Consider the following 21,158-nt stretch of genomic DNA (forward strand, 5'->3'; position numbering starts at 1 on the left):
AAGAAAAAGTGTATCACAACAAGCCTGAAATAAAGTAATCAACAGCCTTAAGGGTCTATTATGTTTTATCAGGAATAAAAGTCAAAAAGAACTATCCTACATTAAACATTTATTGAAAACGAACACAAAGTATCATTAATTAGTCACAGTGATCCAAATAAAACCGAGTTTAACTTTTAAATAGATTCGAATTTAGTAACTGTATTTTTTGAACTAAGTAAGCTACTAAATAAAACAAGGCGAAATTTATGTATGTCTCAATACGATGATTTTTCGAAACATGTCGTGTACAAAACCTTTAAAATGAATATGTGTTAATAATATTCAAATATAAAATATCAAATAAGTAAGAGTGTAATGTACGAATCAAATTATAACTTATAACGTTAAATAAAAATAATTTTGACTACAATTAGTTGGGATAATAGTGATAAAACAACAATTTAATGTAAAAATAAAAACATTTTTGTCTCAAAAATTATAAAAATAAAAAGCGTACTCTGTGTATCAAACTTAAGAGACTTATCTGTATAACTATCTTATGATGTAAGCTAACATTAGGTTATTCTCCCGACACCAGAAGTGGATGCCAATGAAACTCTGGGCAGAAGAGGTCTTCGAGATATCAACAAAAGAAGATTTGTAATGTCAGAACACGTCTTAAGGTCTGCATCAGGTCCTACATAAATGAAATGGGTTGAAACATACAATATTACTGCATTATTACGCATCCATTGTAGTTACTGAGTACCATGTGGTAGTTACTGAATACCATGTGGTAATTACAGGGTTCCATGTGGTAGTTACTCTATAAATAAAAAATAGTTTTTTTTTTTTAATGTCAATAATAAAAACAATTTAGCATACATAGTGATATCAACATAAATATTTCACCAATGCGATAAAGTAATTAAATACTCAATTAAACGAAATAAAAACGGAAATAAATGAAATAGAATATAATATATTAGGCTATATAAAATGGCGGATAAACTTACGGTGATCATTCCAGGAAGAAACCAAACAAATACGATCTATAATCTGGATTGCATATTTACAAGGTTTTCAAATCTCCAAATCGGACACCCGTGCAATGGAAATCGAAAAGTGCGCACCTATCACGCAGTCATTCTCAACTGGAAAATTGTCGGACGCCGAAACGCGTCTTTTTCAGATCCAAATTCCCGCAAGAAAAGAGAGAAAAAAAGTGATATCATATGATCGAGATCATTAGAACAGAAAATCGCAATCAATTGCAATTAAGGAAGTTTGGCATATAGCGAACAGATGGCGCTAATAAACAAGACAAGTAAACTGTAAGAAATGAAGTCTTGACATCTAAGCGAATAGACATCGCTAAATAAAATTAAATATCGAAACATGGAGCTGTAACAAATGGGGTTTGGTATCTTTGGCATCTAGCAAATTGATGGCGCCAATACTAAGAATTAAAATAAAAATAGATTTTAAATTCAATTTCATCATAAGAGCAAAATGCTAACATTTATATTTGCTGGTTTTATTAAAATAGTTTTTTGTCCGCAATTCTTCTCAATAGACCCATCAGATCCAGAGATCGATAGTATACTAGTCTTTTCCCTTGCTCCTACACACAAATACAATACTTATCAGGTCGAATTTCAATGTAAGGACATCGTGTTGGCAAGTCATCAACTGAGGGAGGGGTCATGGTCAGGTCCTCACAATAGGGATTGACCTCAAATCTAAGTAGCCAATAGAGAAAGAGGGACATATATCCTCTATTATAGATACGGGACAACACCGGTGTCAGGTCTAAGGAGAGACCCAATGTTAAAAGTGAAGAAAATGAGACGGATCCTCCAGACTCACCTCACGGTTCCTCATCCGGAGGCAAGCTCCTCGACTGTGAAGGGTGGCACGGAGGGTCAAACTCCAAACGTGGAAGGGTGTGTACCCTTGGAGGAAGAACTGTTTTCAGAGGAGGATGGTAAATACCCTGTCCCTTCTAGAACAGGGGTATGATGTGTTATAGATTGTGTGATGGGTTATAGATTGTGAGATGACTCAAAGAAGGGGATACAATATATCTTTAAGATCGCAGTGATTACCCCCTCCTGTTACTCATTCTACATATATATATGGAGCACCATAGAATTCCTATCTTTCTTGGTAATTTCACTTAGTTGGTATGGTATTCTTTTCTGTAATAATTTATTCTTATACGATATTATTAAACGGTTCTTTAACACATATTACACAGACTAAAACTTAATATCACTACAGACACTTATTTAGCAATATTTTTATTATACTTATTTTCAAGCAACACACTGATCTAAAAACTCGCCATTGGTCTTATTGGGTACATACACAAAATGCATTTTTTTAAAAGTGATTACAAGCTTTTGCTTTTCCCACAGAACGGCCAGTCGACTTTAATAAACTTCCCCCGTACCGCCTCTTCGAGTGCCTCTTCTAATTCATAAGTATTTTGTAAACCTTGTGTTAACCCATACCGATGAAAAATCTTAAACGGATAGGTCAGGTGATCGAAGAGGCCATGCAATTGGCCAACCTCTCTCTATTCCTGAGTTTGCAAAATTATGACATAGATACACTCTCTCTACAACTTCTATCTACTATGTGGGGGGGGTCATAATGAAGTCATGTTTCGCATTATTGAGAGCAAACGATTCGAACTGTTTCATGGCTAATTGTTACTACACACATCATATAGACTGGCTATAACTCAAGTAATTTTTCGAACGAACATATATACACTACATATAACGTACGCCATGCGTTGGTCCACGCTGAACGTAGGCTCTCCATATTTCTCCATGTCTCTCGATTTGGGCCGTCATCATCCAATTTCCAGCAACCCTCTTTACATCATCGGTACAGCGTGTCGGTGGTCTGCCTCTGCTATGTTTTTCTGCTCGAGGTCGCCATTCTAACAATCTTTTAGTCCACCTGTCTTTAGATGCTCTCGCCACATGACCTGCCCATCTCCAATTCATTCGCAGTTACGTTTCCACTATGGTTTTATACTAATTTTATTATACTTATAATCGAATGAAAAGCTAAAATGACGCTTTTTATGAAGTCATGATCAACTATGGTTTCCATTTAAAAAAACATATTTTTATGTTTTGTGTTATATGTCAAAATGACAGGCTTTAGAAAAAAAAACAGTACAACATCTCATTATAGAAAAATGTGATTATCTACAACTTTATCTGAAAACTTTTTGATCTAAATAGATTATAATGGAATTACAGAGAATTTTGAATACACAGACTCTCAGTTCTCTAATTTTTCGAAAATATTAGTAAGCCTGAACTTTTCAAAAATCTGAAAGACACATGTTTATGACCCCACAAAACTGGAATTCTTACCCCATTTAACCGACTCTCTCCAGTAGTTTCCGAGACACCCATAGAGAACATCGTAGGAAACTCACCATGTATAGAAAAATGTAGCAATCAATATTTCAAATTAATTTTATTTATATTATTTTATGTTGTGTTTATTTAATTTATAACTTTACATTTCAAATAATATATCTAAATATTATAGGATGCATTTAGCAAATTTTCTACTTCAGTTTTTTTTCCGTGTAGACTTAGTGTATTTTGCTTGTTGATGATAAATGAAAATTTGAAGAGAAAATTATAGTTTTTCTGCTTTCAAATAAAGTGTTTCGTTTGTTTGAAGCAGAAACACACCACGCATGAGCGTTAAAGGCAGCTGGGTGGTTGGGCTTATAGAAATCCTGAATTTTCTCAGTATTCTTACAATTCCAATTGAGGACTGCATAATTCCAAAACGCATACCTGCAAAACAAATTTATTAAAAATGAAAAAATAGTCAAAAAAAATGTTTACGGTTTTTTAAAATAAAACACTAACTCACCACAATACGCTAAAATAACTATAGGACAAATTTGAAAATAATTTCCACAATTTTTTTTTTTTTTAGTTATAATTTTTTTTTCGGAGGCTCTTCGATCCATCTTCCGAGGGCAAACCTCTGGTGGTTTATTGTACATAGCAACTTGGTAACTACGTATTCTTTTGGTACTTTTGGTACCAATTTGGTATTTCTAGTATAATTTGGTATTATTTGGTAATAATACTGGTATTATTTGGTAATAAACTGGTTTTATTTGGCATTAAGCTGGTATTAAACAGGTATTTTGTTGGACATCTGGCAACGGTGGATGTGGATTCGTAGAGGCACGTGGCGACGCGACGCGACGGACGGCTGGGAAGCTGATTGCATCATTTCTAGCACAGAATATCTTATGCTAGCAACAGAAAAAATATCGAAATGAACAGAGCTAACCAATTGCAACAAATACGAATACTAGATGAACGCGAACAATACTCATAATCAGAAATATAATAGAAAATTTTGTAACTTTCGGTTTTGGATCGACGCCGACGGCTCGTCGATGGCCTTATAGCTCGGCTAAATATGCACAATTGCCAGATTCAAAAAGATTTGAATTGGCATCCCATTCTTTTATTGTGTATAAGTGCAGTATGTGTTTTCTTTTCTATTCTTTTTTTCTTGTCAGATACACTTATATTATTATTCCTTTTGGCTATTAAAAATAGTTTTTAAAGTATATTATTACAAAACATATACATTTTTTTTTTTTTTTTTTTTATTTTTATGAAATATTATTAATTACCTTAATTAATAATATACAGGGCGATTGATAGTGAAATTTATTAATGCTGGACGTTAGTAATGAAATTAAGTTTAATAATAATGGAAATATATTTATTAAAATGCAGTACAAAAAATGTTAACTGACTAAAAAAAACTATAACTAACAAATTCCTTCCGTTTGCCACGTTATTTATTTAGACCTAGGTAGATTTTAAAAAGTGACACAGGTACAATTAATAATATATTAGGTTCGGCTAAAAGTTGCTGTCACAACATCGAAAATCAATTTAAAATTCGTAAAATAAATTAAAATTATTAATTAAACAAATTTTTTTTTTTTTTAAAGAAACGCAAGTATACAAAATTTGGGCCCAATCGAACTCCATGAAATGATATCATAATAGTGTACTATATTATGGTACCACTCGAAATACTTTAAGGTAACATAATGTTGCAATGTCACCGAAGACCTAGTATAAATCAAGATTTAAGAACATAATCGACGCCCATGAAATGGTATGTAATATAATACTATATTAAGGTACCACTTTATATACACCATAGTCCTCTATTACAATTTAACCGAAGATACGTAGTATACAAGTTTAGAAGCCCGCAATCGAACGCCATGTACGTCATATAGGTACTATAATTCAGTACCAGTTGATATGCTTCTTGGTACCATAATATTGCATTGTCATCGAAGATCCGTAGTATATCAAATTTAAGAACAATAGGAACGCCAATAAATGGTATCGTAATATGGTACTATAATTAGGTACCAATTTAAGTATGCATCATAAGTACCATAATATTCCAATGTCACCGAAAATACGTATTATCCCAAGTTTAAGCCCAAATCGAACGCCATGTACGTCATATAGTACTATATTAGGTACATTGATATGCCTTCATGGTACCATTAATAATGCAATGTTCATCAAAAATTACGCAAGTTATATATGAAATAGTGAGCTCAATCGAAACGCAGGAAATGATTGAAAATATGGTTCTGATATTAAGGTACCACTTTATATGCATCATAGTACAATCATATTACAATGTAAACGAAGATACATAGTATAACAAGATTAAGTCCAATCGGACGCCAGGAAATGGTATCGTAAAATGGTACTATATTATGGTACTCTTATATTATGCTCCATGGTACCATATATTAATATCACCGAAAGATACGTATATCCCAATTTAAGCCCAATCGAAAGCCATGTACACAAAATTGGTACTATATTATGGTACCAGATGATATGCATCATAGTACAATCACATTACAATGTAACCGAAGACACGTAGTATACCAAGTTTAAACCCTATTGCCGTCATGACCTAATATTGCCCCCCCCCCTTATGTCATCAAATATGGTACTATAGAAGGTACCACATTATATGCTCCATGGTACAATAATTCATGTTACTGAAGATATAGTATACCACGTTTAAGCCCAATCGAACGCCATGTATCGTAATATAGTATATTATGGTATCACTTGATATTCTTCTGAAAAAAACGGCGTCCAGTTGGCTGCGAAATAAGGACGATCGATGATATTTCCCTTATAATTACATATAAATGACAGTGATATTCACACATTCATAGCTATCGTAAGCCGTTTTTTTCCCGATTATACAATATGAACTTGGTATGACCACACATCAAACTAGGTAGTGGTAATATAATAGTAGAACATACTTATTTATATTGTCGGCCGAATTACAAAGAAAATTCAGGATTCAATTATACACTCAAACATCAGGAAGTGATTTTAATTAAGCTCATAAGATTTAATTCCAACTATCATGGCAAACTGAAAAAACCAGCTCTGATCTATTTAATAATTTTAAATGATGTAGCAATTTGAAGGTAGGCTTTATCAGGAGATATTACGTATGACTATTTCACAATGGCAACACTGCACCAATCTTTTAAATTTTGTTTGGTAGAAAACTGTTTTCTGTTAAATATTAATTGTCCCCTATTATGTAGTTACGAAATACACCATAAAAATACTCTTTTAAAAGCTGTCTCCTTTTGCTACCAACAATTTTATACATGTAACGAGGCTCCTGTTGCGTAGCTAGATAATCTGTGATTCTAGCCATTTGCACAACTGAAAATGAGCCGCCTTCGCGCTTTTTACACGATTTTTTTTTTTTTTTTTTTTTTTTTTATTTTATATGATATTTTAAAGTTTTATATTTAAAAATAACCGAGTTATACTTTCACTTACTACTTAAATAAAAAAATATACCTCGTAATATACATACTTAAGAATAATTACTTGTGTTTCGAGGTTAGGTTGCTGGCCTATTTGAAAAGTAGGTTATTTTTACCCGATATTAATTGCCAAGCTTGCAATTTTTTAATGCATAAAAATTAAAAAAAAAGCGTAAAAGTTTTTACGCAAAAACGGTACATAGCGTCATACGAAAAAATGTCAAGAAATTAAAGAACTCGCATCATGGAAACATAATATGGATCTCGTTAGAATTTCTTATTTTTCTTGTGCATATAATGATATTTTTGAGCTTATAAGTAACAAATAGCGCAAACAGCAAAAAATGCAATTACTTTTTATGTCTAGTTTTTATTTTATAAAATTTTTGAAGTATCGATGTTAATGGAACCGTTAAAATTACTTTTTAAACGTGTCATGACAGTAGCTTTATTCGAGTTCCCAAAATGTACGGTTCTAGAACGGTTCAAAACACTGGCACAATATGATTTTTTGCAACTTTTGACATGAATGATTGTCGTAATTAGACTGTGCGATTTTTTTAAACCGTTCTAGAACCGTACTTTTTTGGATCTCGAATTAAGCTTATATGTTTTTCTGACCTAATTATCGTAGTTTGACATGAATAGGCCCTAAAGCTCCAAATATCTTAAATTCTTTAGATACTAAAAGAATAATACTAATTTCGAATTTTTGGTTCTAATTTGTTTTTTTTTTGGAAATAATTTTGTATTTTTGGTACTTTTTTCCCAAAATTGGTATTTATTGTACACCATTTTTGGCAGCGGTTTGCCCCTCGATACTTTCCGAGATACAGCCGAGAGGTATTCTTAGTGGGACACCCTGTACAACCCAGCTACATATCTGTATAAACTTACCGATACAATTCCTTGGACCCTCGCCAAAAGGTAAATAAACATACGGATTTCTGACCGCTTTATTTTCAGTATTAAATCTCTCAGGATCGAACTTATCAGGATCGGGAAAATAGTCTGGATCTCTTCCCATCGCTGACGTGGACACCAGGACCGTAATCCCCTTTTCCAGTGTGAAATTCGTATCTTTGAAAGTGTATGGTTTGACGGAGATTCTCGCGAGGTTTTGGACCGGTGGGTACATTCTTAAGGTTTCTAAAATAATATATCTATTTGTCTAAAGGTTGAAAGGACAAATTATGGGCTTACAGTAAGTCCCAACAACTCAGAAATTTTATTCAATTAATTATTTTTTATACTTTTGTAGTTTAATTTCAATAATTTAAGCATAATATACACTATCCACTCAGATGAAAAAAAAAACGTAATGGAGAAATTTTTGGTCAAATTTGAAGTGTTCAATTTTTGTTATTTTTAGCCCTATTTTCATGTTTTTTTGTGTACATCTGATTGTCCAAAAATATACAGGATGTTCTATTTAAATTAAACAAGTTATTGCCGTTTAAGGCTAGAAATTATTTAAAACAAATTTTTAGACACCCTGTATGAGATAGTATTATTTTTATTATTGTAACACAATAACTGATCAATAAATAAACTTCAGTAAATATTTAGTATTAAAAACTTACATACCCTTGGAGAAATGAAGCCTTAAAATTTTTACTGCGATTTCACCAAATTGAAATTATTTCAAAAAAGGTAAGGTTTAAGTGTGATAAACCTTAATCAAATTTACCTTTATTTTAATCGTAGAAACTAAAAATGTAATAATATACAGGGCGTTTCATTTAAAAAAATAAAACTTTGATATTTTTATTTATTTGGAATATTTACATTAGGAATAAAATTGATATAATTATATACAGCTTGCTAAAAAAATCATGAAAATAAGCCTAAAAATAACAAAAATAAATGACAAAAGACAAAATTAACACTTTAAATTTGACCAAAAATGAATGTGGATAGATAAAAAAAATATAGTTTAGTAAAACCTGATAATTCTTTTTGTAGTAAATTATTTGTTCTTACCGTCAAGAACTTGTCTCAAATAAGTCATGTCTTTGAAAGCTTCATAAGTGAATTTTCCGTCATGTTTTTCTAAAACTTTGTTGATTTCCGCACGGGTTTTTTCTTGAAGTTCTGGATTTCGGGCCAGCTCATATAGTACGAACTGCATTGTTGTAGAGGATGTGTCAAAACCTAAAATATCAGTTTTGTGTCACTTGGTTCGAAAATAATATAAAATAGTATAATTAGATAATTATATTTAGAAAAAAAAATCGTATTTAAATTTTTATATTGAGTTTTAAGATTACAGTTGAGGGTTGGAACCTTTGGTGTTACACAGCAAAATAAAAACACTAAATCACCAGAATACACCAAAACACTTTTACTTTTACACTGGACGCGCGTTTCGCTAACTATGTTAGCATCATCAGCAGATGATTATAAACTAAGTGAGTTTTAACATTGAATAAAAAAAATAAGGAATAGAAGTGTAATCAACAAGGACAGGGTGTTCCAAAAAAAACGAAAAAAAAGCTATTTTATAATTTCGAAAGTTTGGCATAGAATTTGAACACCCTGTATATATAGTTTTTAATTCAGGACATTCTTGTATTTTTTTTTAAAGGCTGATCTTTTTATTTATTTATTAATATATCTGAAACTATCAATACATATTTAATAATATTTTAGAATTGTGTAAAGTGATCAGAAAGAAAGCCGAAAATACAACAATATTCAGTTCCATTTAAAAAAATCATCGCAATCCACTCATACTTTTTAGAGCCACTCTGTAAAAGTTAAAATATTGTTCTGAAATACATTCTAATACATACTTTAGGTCTCCACTTAAACAAAATTCCTAAGTTTTTTATTACAGGAGCTACTGCCCACTATTGCTCTGTAAACATGGATAGAGAACCAATTATTAGAATAAGATAAACTAGAAATAATGTAAAATAAATAAAGAAAACAACGAATTTAAATTTGGCTACAGAAAAGTCAAATCAAACTTAAAAATGTATTTTAAAATGGTATATGACTCCTAGCTTGCTTAGTTTTTTTTATTCAATAATTGCAAACTTTTTAGACACTGTCTGATACTAATATTTTTTTGAATTTTTATACCCATTAATTTCTCCAAAAATATCTCCAAAATATCCTTTCTATATATCATATCTACTAAATAAAATATTTATTTTTGTAACACTTCTGCGTTAATCCCAAACGGAAACTACTTGTCAAAAATTAGGTTTACAGATCTAAAAATTTGCCTAACGAACAAAAAAATGCTTAACGTTTCGGAAAGTTTATCTCTTTCCGTCGTCGGAAGCAAAAAAATACAAAGAATAAAGAAAAAAACTATTTAAAATATTTAAATTCAACTACTCGAGAACACTTTAGTTTTTTAAAATAGTCTACCGTTGACGTTCTGTTGAAACGACACTATATCAAGTTAAACTTCAAAATTAACAATTACTATAGTCTGTGAAACGAATAACTTTGAATTTGACAGTTCCCGCGGGCTTTTCTAGTGTTAATTTTATTAGGTTAGCAACTTGCGGCCATGCTGACGCAATGCCGTCTCAAATAGAGCAGCCTCGGAGCGAGATTTACGACGTCACGCTAGTTAGATACTACGGATTAATAAATATGTTGTAGAAAACATGGAAAACACAATTCTTCCTCGTATTTTTGGTTTGTATTTTAAAAATGATATAGTCTACATGAAATATACATAATATACAGTTAATAAATACAATATATATATATATATATATATATATATATATATATATATATATATATATATATATATATATATATATATATATATATATATATATATATATATATATATAATCATATTTTACATGGCCTAAAGTCAACAATAATTATTGTTCAGTAAATTCATATACGTATATTTAATCACTCGAGTCCCAAGAGATTTTTCGCATTTTTATATATATATATATATATATATATATATATATATATATATATAGAAAATCTGGGATTTAGTGGGGTTGCAGTCGGAAGGGTTTGACAAAGAATTAATACACTTTGTTAATTGTCAAGCTTTCGGAATTTATTTATTCCTTCCTCAGGACATTAACGTGGTACAGAAAATACCTTCATAAAACTACATTAAACATGGTTTGTGTTGATAACTCCACCGTGAAAGCATCGCTGACCAGTCAACCACAAGGACTCTTATAAGGCGGTTAAGCCGCCAAATATAAGTTAGAACATTAGAATAATTAGGAGATGTTAGAAATTTTTAAATTAAAGAATTTTTTGCGTCTCAATCCGAAGCGTGGAGGCGCAAAAAAACTAAATCCCAGATTTTCTTTCTCACTAGTCAGTCGAGACTACTTTCTGCCTATATATATATATATATATATATATATATATATATATATATATATATATATATATATATATATATATATATATATATATACCTATTTATAGTAAGAGTAATAGTAATAAGTAGTAAGTAGTAATAAGTAAGTAGTAGTAAATACTTTGGCAAATTAACTATGAACCAAACAAATGCAGCAAATGTTTTACAATATACAAATCATGAATAGGTATATAAGATAATGGGTAAAATGTAAAATATATTTTAAATTTTGGGGTTTGAAAATCGATCAAATTTAACAAAAAACATTCAATATCTACTAATAGTGATGTATTATTATTTGCATTCACAAAATTTATAGGTATGTATATTTTGCAAGTATCAATGTTCGAAAAATTATATTTCCAGATAATACAATATCACAGAAAAAAGGCGTCAGCGATGGCTATGAAATAAAGATCGCTGTAATTTTATATGAAAATTATTACATATAAATATTATTATTATTATTTTTAAAATACAACCCAAAAATACGAGGAATAATTATGTTTTCCATGTATTCTACAACATATTTATTAATCCGTAGTATCTAACTACCGTGACGTCATAAATCTCGCTCCGAGGCTGTTCTATTAGAGACGGCATTGGTCTGATATTTAGAAATCTCAAAAACTGATGACATTTTACTTTTGACAATTATGACATTTCGTGTTGATTTTTGCAAGAAGAGGAAGAACTGTCACTTGTTTTTATATTTTCCTTTTCTATTTCACGAAAGTAAAAAGAGTTACGTATCTGATTCGTTCAGGCACTCAATTAAAAGAATATCAGTAACTTTTTGGATAAAGGGATTTTATATTTGCCATGTTGGTCAAAAATAACGGTCAAAATTCAAAGTTATTCATTTTATAGACTATACCTGATAACAATTACTTAATAATCCAAAGGTAAAACTTAAGGTAAAACCAAAAAATCCTAAACTTTGTGTATAATTATTTTTAATTCTTACGTATGTTATGTATTATTTATGTTATATTCTTTATTTATGTTATATTCTTTAAAATTTTATATTCTTTATTATTTATGTTATATTCTTTAAAATCAAAGAAGCGATTGCCATACATTACTAACATCTACAGATGCATGAGCAATACATTTATTTTTATTAGATTGTATTAAAAAAGCCTCTTTTATTTTTCTTTGAGAGGCTATCGCTTCTTTCATTATAATTTTGGCGTTATTGAAATTTATTTTGTGCCCTGTGTCCCTTGAATGCTGACAAATCTTAGATTTATGAAAATCTCCCTTTCTTAAATAATCTTTATGTTCTTTAATTCGAACATTTAAGGGTCTAGATGTTTCAACAATGTAAAATTTAACCATGATATGGCCGATGATAAAATTTAACCGATGATACGACCGCGGTTCGGATTCCGCGTAAACAAAGCAGGCCCCGTCCAGATTAGCCCTGGCAGCCAAAAAGGAGACGTTAACTTCAAATCTTTACTTTACTTTAAAATATTTAAATTCAACTACTCGAGAACACTTTAGTTTTTTAAAACAGATACGTCTACAAAAACCGAAATAACCATATAGGATATTTTGGAGAGATGAATCCGCCACATAAGTATAGACATTTTTTTACAAAAATATATTAACCTGCTATGAAAAACAGAGTAGTGTTTGCTATCAAGTTATCCTTAGTAAATGGATGTTCATCATTTTTCGTAGATTCAAACACTTCCATCATCAGCTGTGTAAAATCGGGTCGGTAAATATTATTTTTCTTCCTAAACTCTATATTATTTTTCACCACGTCCACGAAAAATTTTGTCATGACCTTCGGTATGTTATTAAATCCAAAATGGACGGCTAGTTTCTCGCATATCCTTGTCGTTAACAGTCCTGTCGCTCTGAAAATGTCTACATTGACAAATTCACGTCCCATCTGTCTAAACTGCGAGTCTTTGTCTTTGAAACAATCGAATTCGAGGCCAAATGCCACACAACCTATGACGTCAATGGTGAATGAAGCTAAGAGCTGAAACAAAAATGTTATCTTTTATATGTATTATATTATATTATGTATATTTTAATTATTTTAAATACTTCACATTAATTGAAATGTTTTTCTAAAAGTGTGAAATTGTTTCATATTTTATCCAAACTCAAAATAAATCTTAAAACCCTAATACCCGAACTGGTGACCGTACCAGTGTCGGGTATTAACTAAAAATGTTTATTGCCTTATTTTAAATACCGTTTTTATTGCCCTGTTGTTACAGTATTGGCCAAAAGTGGATGAACCAATACCAATAATTGCGAAGAAAATCAGATTTGAGGTGTTAAATATCAAAATTATTTTATGTACCTTTGTATGTTAAAAGTTTAATACATTCTCACCAAAATACTACAAACAAATATAAATTCTTCTGTTAGTCTTATCATTTATAGATAAGAATTGGCAAATATTGCTTTTTTGTCTTGGACAAAAGTTAGTTTCATTTGTTCTGCTTTTATGAACAATTGCGATTTAAAAACATTTGAGCTCTTGTGATATATCATGCCACGTGGAATTAACTTGTCTGCAGATCTTAAGTTGCGAGTAGTGAATGATGGTTTGAAGCAATCGGAAATCGCTAAGCAATTACGCCTTGGAAAATCAGCGGTACATTATATTTTAAAGAGATATATTTAGAGAGGAGATGTCTATAAAAAGAAAACCAGGACGACCTAAAAAAGTTGGTCCCATTATTATAAAAGCCATAAAACGAATTTCTTCACAAGATCCATTTTTGCCGTCAACGAAGATAAAAGCAAAACTTGAAGAAATGGGCTATCCACCAGTGAGTACAAGGACGATCCGACGTAAATTAGTTGACCAGAAGTTGTTTTCCCGAAGACCCGCCAAGAAACCACTGCTATCAAAAAAAAATTTGCCCGAGGCCCGATTAGCATTTGCCAAGGAATATCAAAACTGGACTGTGACATAATGGAAAAAAGTTTGTTTTAGTGATGAATCAAAGTTTAATTTGGTGTCATCAGATGGAATTCAACATGTAAGAAGACCTCCCAACACACGATTGCTACCAAAGTACACGCAACCCACTGTAAAACATGGTGGGGGCTCAATCATGGTATGGGGGTGTTTTTCTGGGTATGGGATGGGGCCTCTCCATAAAATTGAGGGCATAATGGATCGATTTGGCTACAGAGACATTTTACAAAACCTTTTAGTGCCTTATTTGGAGGAAAAAATGCAAATTGTACAATACTTCCAACATGATAACGACCCGAAAGAAACATGCCTCACAATTGGTTAAAAGGTTTTTGGAAGATGAAATGGTGACTGTTCTCAAATGGCCATCGCAATCCCCAGACCTGAATCCAACAGAAAATTTATGGGAAATTTTGGATCAACACATTAGGACCAAATTCTACAAAAATAAGGAAGAATTATTTGCAGCTTTGGAAGAGTCTTGAAAAAATATCGATTTTTCTATAATTGAAAATCTTCTGGGATCTATGCCTAAGCGATGTCTGAAAGTAATTAAGAATAAGGGTTATTACACTAAGTACTAGTAAATTATAAGTTAATTTTTCAGTTTTTGTTAACATAAGAATTTTTTTTATTAAATATATATTTTGTTCATCTACTTTTGTCCCATAGTTTTTTCAATTTAAATTTTTTGCTACCTTATTAAAGCACATTTTAAAAAAACAATGCTATTTATTTTTATAGCACTGACACTAGACTTCAAGTAAATATAGCTCAAATTTTAATTTTAAACATATTAGGAAAACCCCATTATTTTAACAAAGTTCATCCACTTATGGCCAATACTGTATATACCGGATGTGTCCATCTAAAAAACGTGTTGGCATGTCACACTGTACAAAGTGGGTCAAATTGGACGCTTTTAAAGGGAAACATCCTTTTCTATAGGAGATAGGCGAAAACTAATATCGGTGTCTGTAGCTCAATTTTCATCAAAAACATGATGGTGCAAACCGCACATCAACATCTGTTGCCGTTTCGGAGTTACGGAGTGTTTTTCAAAAATATGCATTTTTAACAAATCGCTGTAGCTTTTTTGCTATGGAAAATTTTGTATTTCTATGAAAACATTTCCAAATCACCTTTTTACGTAGAATTTATTGGTTTAAGTATAATTTTTTTAAAATTAATAATTTAAGAGTTATCAACAGAAAAATTGATTTTTTATATGGGACACCCTGTATATTTTTAATTAACTGAAAATAACTTAAAATTACCTTTCCAAAAATATAGCACACCTGATATTTTGTTATAAATCCCTTCGAAATACAGAATTTTTAAAAGTTCGCCACTTTTAACTAGTAGGCTTTGGACCCCTTATTGATGATATGCCCCTAATAGAACTCGAAAACATATTTTTCCAGCAAGACGAGGCACCGCCTCAGAACGCTGAAGTTATAAGCACATTTTTGCAGCCAATTTCAAATAATTGAATAGCTAACCAAGATCCCAGGCGTTAGCCGTCGAGGCCGCCGGACTTAGTGCCTATATGGATCTAATTCTATGGATATATTTGCGGAAGAATAAAGGTTCTTATTTTTAAATTGCCCGTATAATCTAGACAAGAATTAGAAATACTTAGCAGTTATGAGAGGGTATCTTCCACCCCCACTGAGTTAACGAATTCCGCAAGAAATTTTCAAAAACGACCCCGTCTGTCCATAACAGAAGACGGTCGATATGTCGAACACCTGTAGCAAAATTTCATGTCTTGGTTTGCTGTTTATTTTTATTGTTATTAGATATAGTTTAAATGTGTTGATGTTAGTTAAATATAGTTTAAATTGTTATAAAATTCTACATCTCTCATAGTAAATATTATTTTCCTTTGAATTGATGCTCACAGCTAGAATTTTTTTGCATTACAGCCGAGGCCGTTCAACGCCTACTTGTTTAAAGTGAGCGAATTTTTATAAACTTTATATCTCGAAGAGGTATAGAGCAAAATATCAAGTGTGGTTTATTTTTAGAAAGGTAATTTTAAATTCTTTCCAACAAATTAAAAATACACAGGGTGTCCCATATAAAAAATCAAAATTTCTGTTGATAATTCTTAAATTATTAATTTTAAAAAAATTATACTTAAATCATTAAATTCTACGTAAAAAGTTGCCTTGGAAATGTTTTCATAAAAATCAAAATTTTCCATAGCAAAAAAATTACAGCGATTTGTTAAAAATGCATATTTTTGAAAAACACCCCGTAACTCCGAAACAGTAACAGATATCGATATACGGTTTTAACCAACATGTTTTTGACAAAAATTAAGCTCCAGACACCGATATTAGTTTTCGTCTATCTCCCACAGAAAAGGGCGTTTCCCTTTAAAAGCGTCCAATTTGGCCAACCCTATACAAAAGAAAAAGTATTTTGCGTTTATAATGAAGGTCTTGTACTATCAGGCTCTTAGAAATATATTATAATTATAACTTAAATTTATTGATGACTTAAATTTCTGTTATATAAAATATGTATGTTACGCACAATACTCGAATTCGGATAATGCCCGAAAAAAATGCACAGAACTAGTTTTGAGCAAAAAATATTTTCCAAACCCGAAATTATACATTTAAACGGGTATTGCGCATTACAAAATAGTCCAAACTAGTATTGTGCATTTTGAATTACGCAAAACTAGTATTGGACATTTTGAAATGCACCAAACTAGTTTTGCGTAATTCAAAATGCACAATACTAGTTTTGACTATTTTGTTATGCGCAATACCCGTTTAAATGTATAATTTCGGGTGTGGGAAATATTTTTTGCTCAAAACTATTTCTGTGCATTTTTTTCGGGCATTGATCCCGAATTCGAGTATTGTGCGTAACATGTATATTTTATATGAAAATTTTATTTACGTATATTCTATTTTAATGACCATTTTAATTATAGAAAAATATAGTACGTTGTGAATATTACTTTTAACAGTTATTTAGCGTTTAAAATAATTACAAAATTTGACCCCAAAAAAAATCACTTACGTCTTTGATATCAATGTCGTCTTTGGTACCGCTTGCAGCTTCAATGCATTCTATCATCGGTTTCGAACACTCCACCACCATATCGAACATCATTTTCATTTTGGCCGATGTAAACACTGGTGATAGCTTTGTCCGCATGTTTTTCCATTCATCTTTTTTCACGACAAAAAGGCTTTCGTTTTTCGGGTCATGTACTGGATTAGAGTACATATCACGGTCAACAAAATATTGAAAGTCCTAGAAAGAAGTTTGTGTAAAACTTGGAAAATAAGTTGGTTATAATAATGGTTTTATAATTTGGAAACTCTCTATTTATTTATCTAGTAATGCTGAAACACTCTATTTGAAAGTCGATTAGAGAAAATAGTATGATTCATTGGCAAGTAATGTAAATATTTACGATCCGGTAAAATTGTGATGTAAGAGGAGGCTTAGCTTGCCTGAGGCGAGTCAGTGGTTGATAGGCCGGCCGGCTGTTGTGTTGTGTTTTGTCATAGAGCTGATATTTGGGGGTTGAGAGTCTTTTGACTATAAACGTTGCAAGTACTGTAAGGCAACGGGTCGTTTGACCAGAAGAAAACCTCTTGTGGTGTGACGTCTTGCCTTCGAGGTTGGTCTTGAGAGTTTGAGGTCTCCCTTGCCTTCTCGATTGACACGATGCGGCGTTGGGGTAGTGAGCTACCCCAATTAGCTTATTCGATTGGGATGCGAATCTGTTTAGCGGCAGAATTGCGTTCGGGGGAAGCTCCTATACTATTTCAGGTGACCTAGCTAGTGGCCCCCTTGTTGAAGATTATTAACCAATAGATCCGAATAATATTTGAATTAGATGGAAGATATGAAATGTGATATATTGAATAGAATGTCAGTGATGTCAGTGGTTAGGGGGCGGAGTACCCCCGGGTGAGTCTTACTATTTAATTATCAGTTTTATCCAGATCAGTGAATGTTTGTTTTGTTATTTTCATGTTCAATGAGAGAGTGCTTGCCAATGACCAACTAAATGGATATTTGAGGTGAATTTGCATTGTGAGACCCGGTTGAGTAAGCCCCGAAAATTCCGATTTTACATTTGTTCATTATTTTTAATGGAATTATACAGGGTGTCCCAGGCTGAGCGTGCATTAGAAATTTCCAGAGAACTACAACATCTATCTCTGAGATTTTTTGCACATCATAGTCTCACAACAAGATGTATCGATTAAAGATATTTTCAATATGGCGGCACTTCTGGAAATACCGGAAGTTGACGGCAACTTTCTTATTTTAAATGGGTGCCCTCTTTTTTTATTACATACTTAAATTCTCTGTAAAATTTTATGAATTTTAATATTAAACAGTCTATACCTAACACTGACCGTTTTTGAGAAAAAAAATATTTAAAATTTTTGAACGAAAAAAACTACCTGGCAAAAATATCTGTATAGCCTAAACGTCAAATTTAGTGATTACCACAGCCACTGTACCATACAGAGAAAACATGTGGCTAGCTACACCAAAAATTAAATTATTCGAATGTCATATAATAATGGCCCCAGTTGTCATAGAATTGAGCAATGAAAAAGTATCATAAATAATTTTTTTCAAATAGAAACCCACTTTTTTTATTTCACTAGTGAAAAGGCTTTTCAGTTCGTTACTTTATGACTACAGTTCGTCTGCTGGATCTGTGTCTATGAAAGGAATGCGGACAAAAAACATTTAAATAAACAGCAATATATTTTATACGTCGACTTGACGAGTACGTCGCCGCAAATCGCTCCGCCCACTCATTTTATTGGCTACTTGCAAAAACATCGAGAGAATATCGTTTCCCCTCTCACGGATACCCCGTGGCCACAGAACGGACAGACGTACTGTATACATATTCCTATACCTAAAATAAATCGTTTTTAAGTTAAAGTGAATAGTTTTCTTGATTTTAACAAGTTGCCTATGACTTTAAACATCAAGTGATGAAAAACAATAGATCTGGCCATGTCGTATTGTGACGCTTTGTTCAAAAAGCAGCATCATCATTTCCGAGCCAATTTTGCGCTGTTTTTTTTCGATCATACGGAATATTATTAATATCAACTTTTAGTGATCACTAAAGAGCGATAATACGAGATGTATTTTTATAAATATACTTTTCAAAACTCTTAAGCAAGCAGTATAACTAACACCTTCTAGAACGCATATATAAAGTCATTTCTTATATAACAGATTTCAGCTAAACGAAAGTTGAGCCTACAACTTTATTACAGTTACCTTTAAAAGAACATCTCTAATATAATCAGGATCGGTTAGCAACAGAACTGGCTTTGCCCAACTCCAAGCCCCACCATATTTCAAACCCCTGCTCTTGAAGTCTTTGTACCATGCAACAGTTTCCAAGCCATAAGATGTTGCTTGGGGAGCAATACAATCATTATTACCTAAAAAATAATCGGTTATTTGAAATTATATCATACGTGTATATAATTTAGAGTTAAGGCACAATAAAAAGAATAAAGAAAATAACTTAAAACTGACCTACTACCTCCAAAAACTCACATTTTTTTATAATATCTAATGAATACTCATTTTATGGATTAACTTTTATTTAAATGAAATCATATTTAATAAAATATTGGCAAAAGCAATGTGTGAATTTAAGGTAAATTAATTAATTACAGAAGGCATTATAACACAGACTCTTTAATCAGTATGTTACGGATATATTGCTTACTTGGCTAGTTTATACAGGGTGTCCCAGAAATAAGTGCAAGTATTTTAAGGGGTGGTAGATCTCGATAAAAGGAGCATATTTTCTCTTTATCGTTTTTCAAATAAGTCCGAAATAACAGAGTTATTTTACTTTCGAAAATTTCCAAAAAAAAATAATTTTTTGCTAAAATTTTGAGAACCACTGGATCTTCTCTGGATTTTCTTCCTTGTAAATTTAATCTAATACCTATGTATGTTGCCATATTATCAAGAAATTATGTTTTTAAACTAAAAACTAAAAAAAAATCAAAACAGTTTTTCAAAAAATTTCGAATTTTTAAAAAAAAATCGCGAAAAGAACCTCATAGGCGTGTTTCTGGGGTTGAACTATATACTACCAGTTAAAATACTTGCACTTATTTCTGGGACACCCTGTATAAGCTAGCTGGAGAGTATACAAACTATAATAACTACAATAGGCGATTATAATATATTATAATACACACACTTGATCTAACGCTGGTGCAACTTGCTTCAATAAGTATTTAAGAGAATTATTTTTTTTATGTTACTAATAAATAATTAATTAATAATATTTAAAATACGAAGATACGAATGGCAGAAAAATTATAGATATGTGATTCTTCTGAAAATCTTACCTAGAGGAAATTTGGGTTTTATATATGGAACAGCTTTTCTCCGCCAATACGTGTAAGAATACTGAAAATATACATAAATGAATATAAACACAAGAAAAAATGGTAAAAATCCATAGAATAAAACGGTTTCTAGTAACATTTCCGAAAACAATGTCATTTAATAACTTTGTATACAAAAGTGCGTGTAATCTCGACTAATCTCAATTTGAACTAATGTTGATAAATACTCTCGCATCTTATTTATATGACTTTGAAATTAAAAATAATATTATTGATGAGAATAATAAGAGTACGGAGAATTAAGCAGTATTAATTGTAGTGAAAAACATAAAAATCTGTTTAAAAAACAATGTATTGTATAATTTAGTCAATTGCAGGTATTTTATTAATAGTAGCTTCTATAATACCTTGATCTATATTTAACTATTTTAATAACATCGATTTAACTATTAACTAATGTTGTGTCATAGTTTTTGCAGAGTATAACAAACGTCTTTTGTTTAGCACAAAATTATAAAGCTCCATATAGCCTAAGAGCTGACGACATAT

At 31.3% G+C, this 21,158-nt stretch overlaps 1 protein-coding gene across 1 annotated transcript; it reads right to left on the bottom strand.

Moving 5' to 3' along the window:
• Positions 1–3,563: 3,563 nt before the first annotated feature.
• On the bottom strand, positions 3,564–20,823 carry LOC115876404 (probable cytochrome P450 6a14). Its single transcript, XM_030892178.1, has 7 exons — positions 20,610–20,823; positions 19,513–19,679; positions 17,263–17,499; positions 12,882–13,263; positions 8,882–9,052; positions 7,796–8,047; positions 3,564–3,818 (listed from the first exon to the last, which is right to left on the bottom strand). The coding sequence occupies exons 1-7, from the start codon at positions 20,764–20,766 to the stop codon at positions 3,655–3,657; spliced, it is 1,530 nt and encodes a 509-aa protein (XP_030748038.1). The 5' UTR covers positions 20,767–20,823; the 3' UTR covers positions 3,564–3,654.
• Between the last annotated feature and the right edge of the window lie 335 nt (positions 20,824–21,158).

Source organism: Sitophilus oryzae, unplaced genomic scaffold (assembly GCF_002938485.1).
Source record: "Sitophilus oryzae breed Bouriz unplaced genomic scaffold, Soryzae_2.0 scaffold_1436_pilon_pilon, whole genome shotgun sequence".
Lineage (NCBI taxonomy): Eukaryota > Metazoa > Arthropoda > Insecta > Coleoptera > Curculionidae > Sitophilus > Sitophilus oryzae.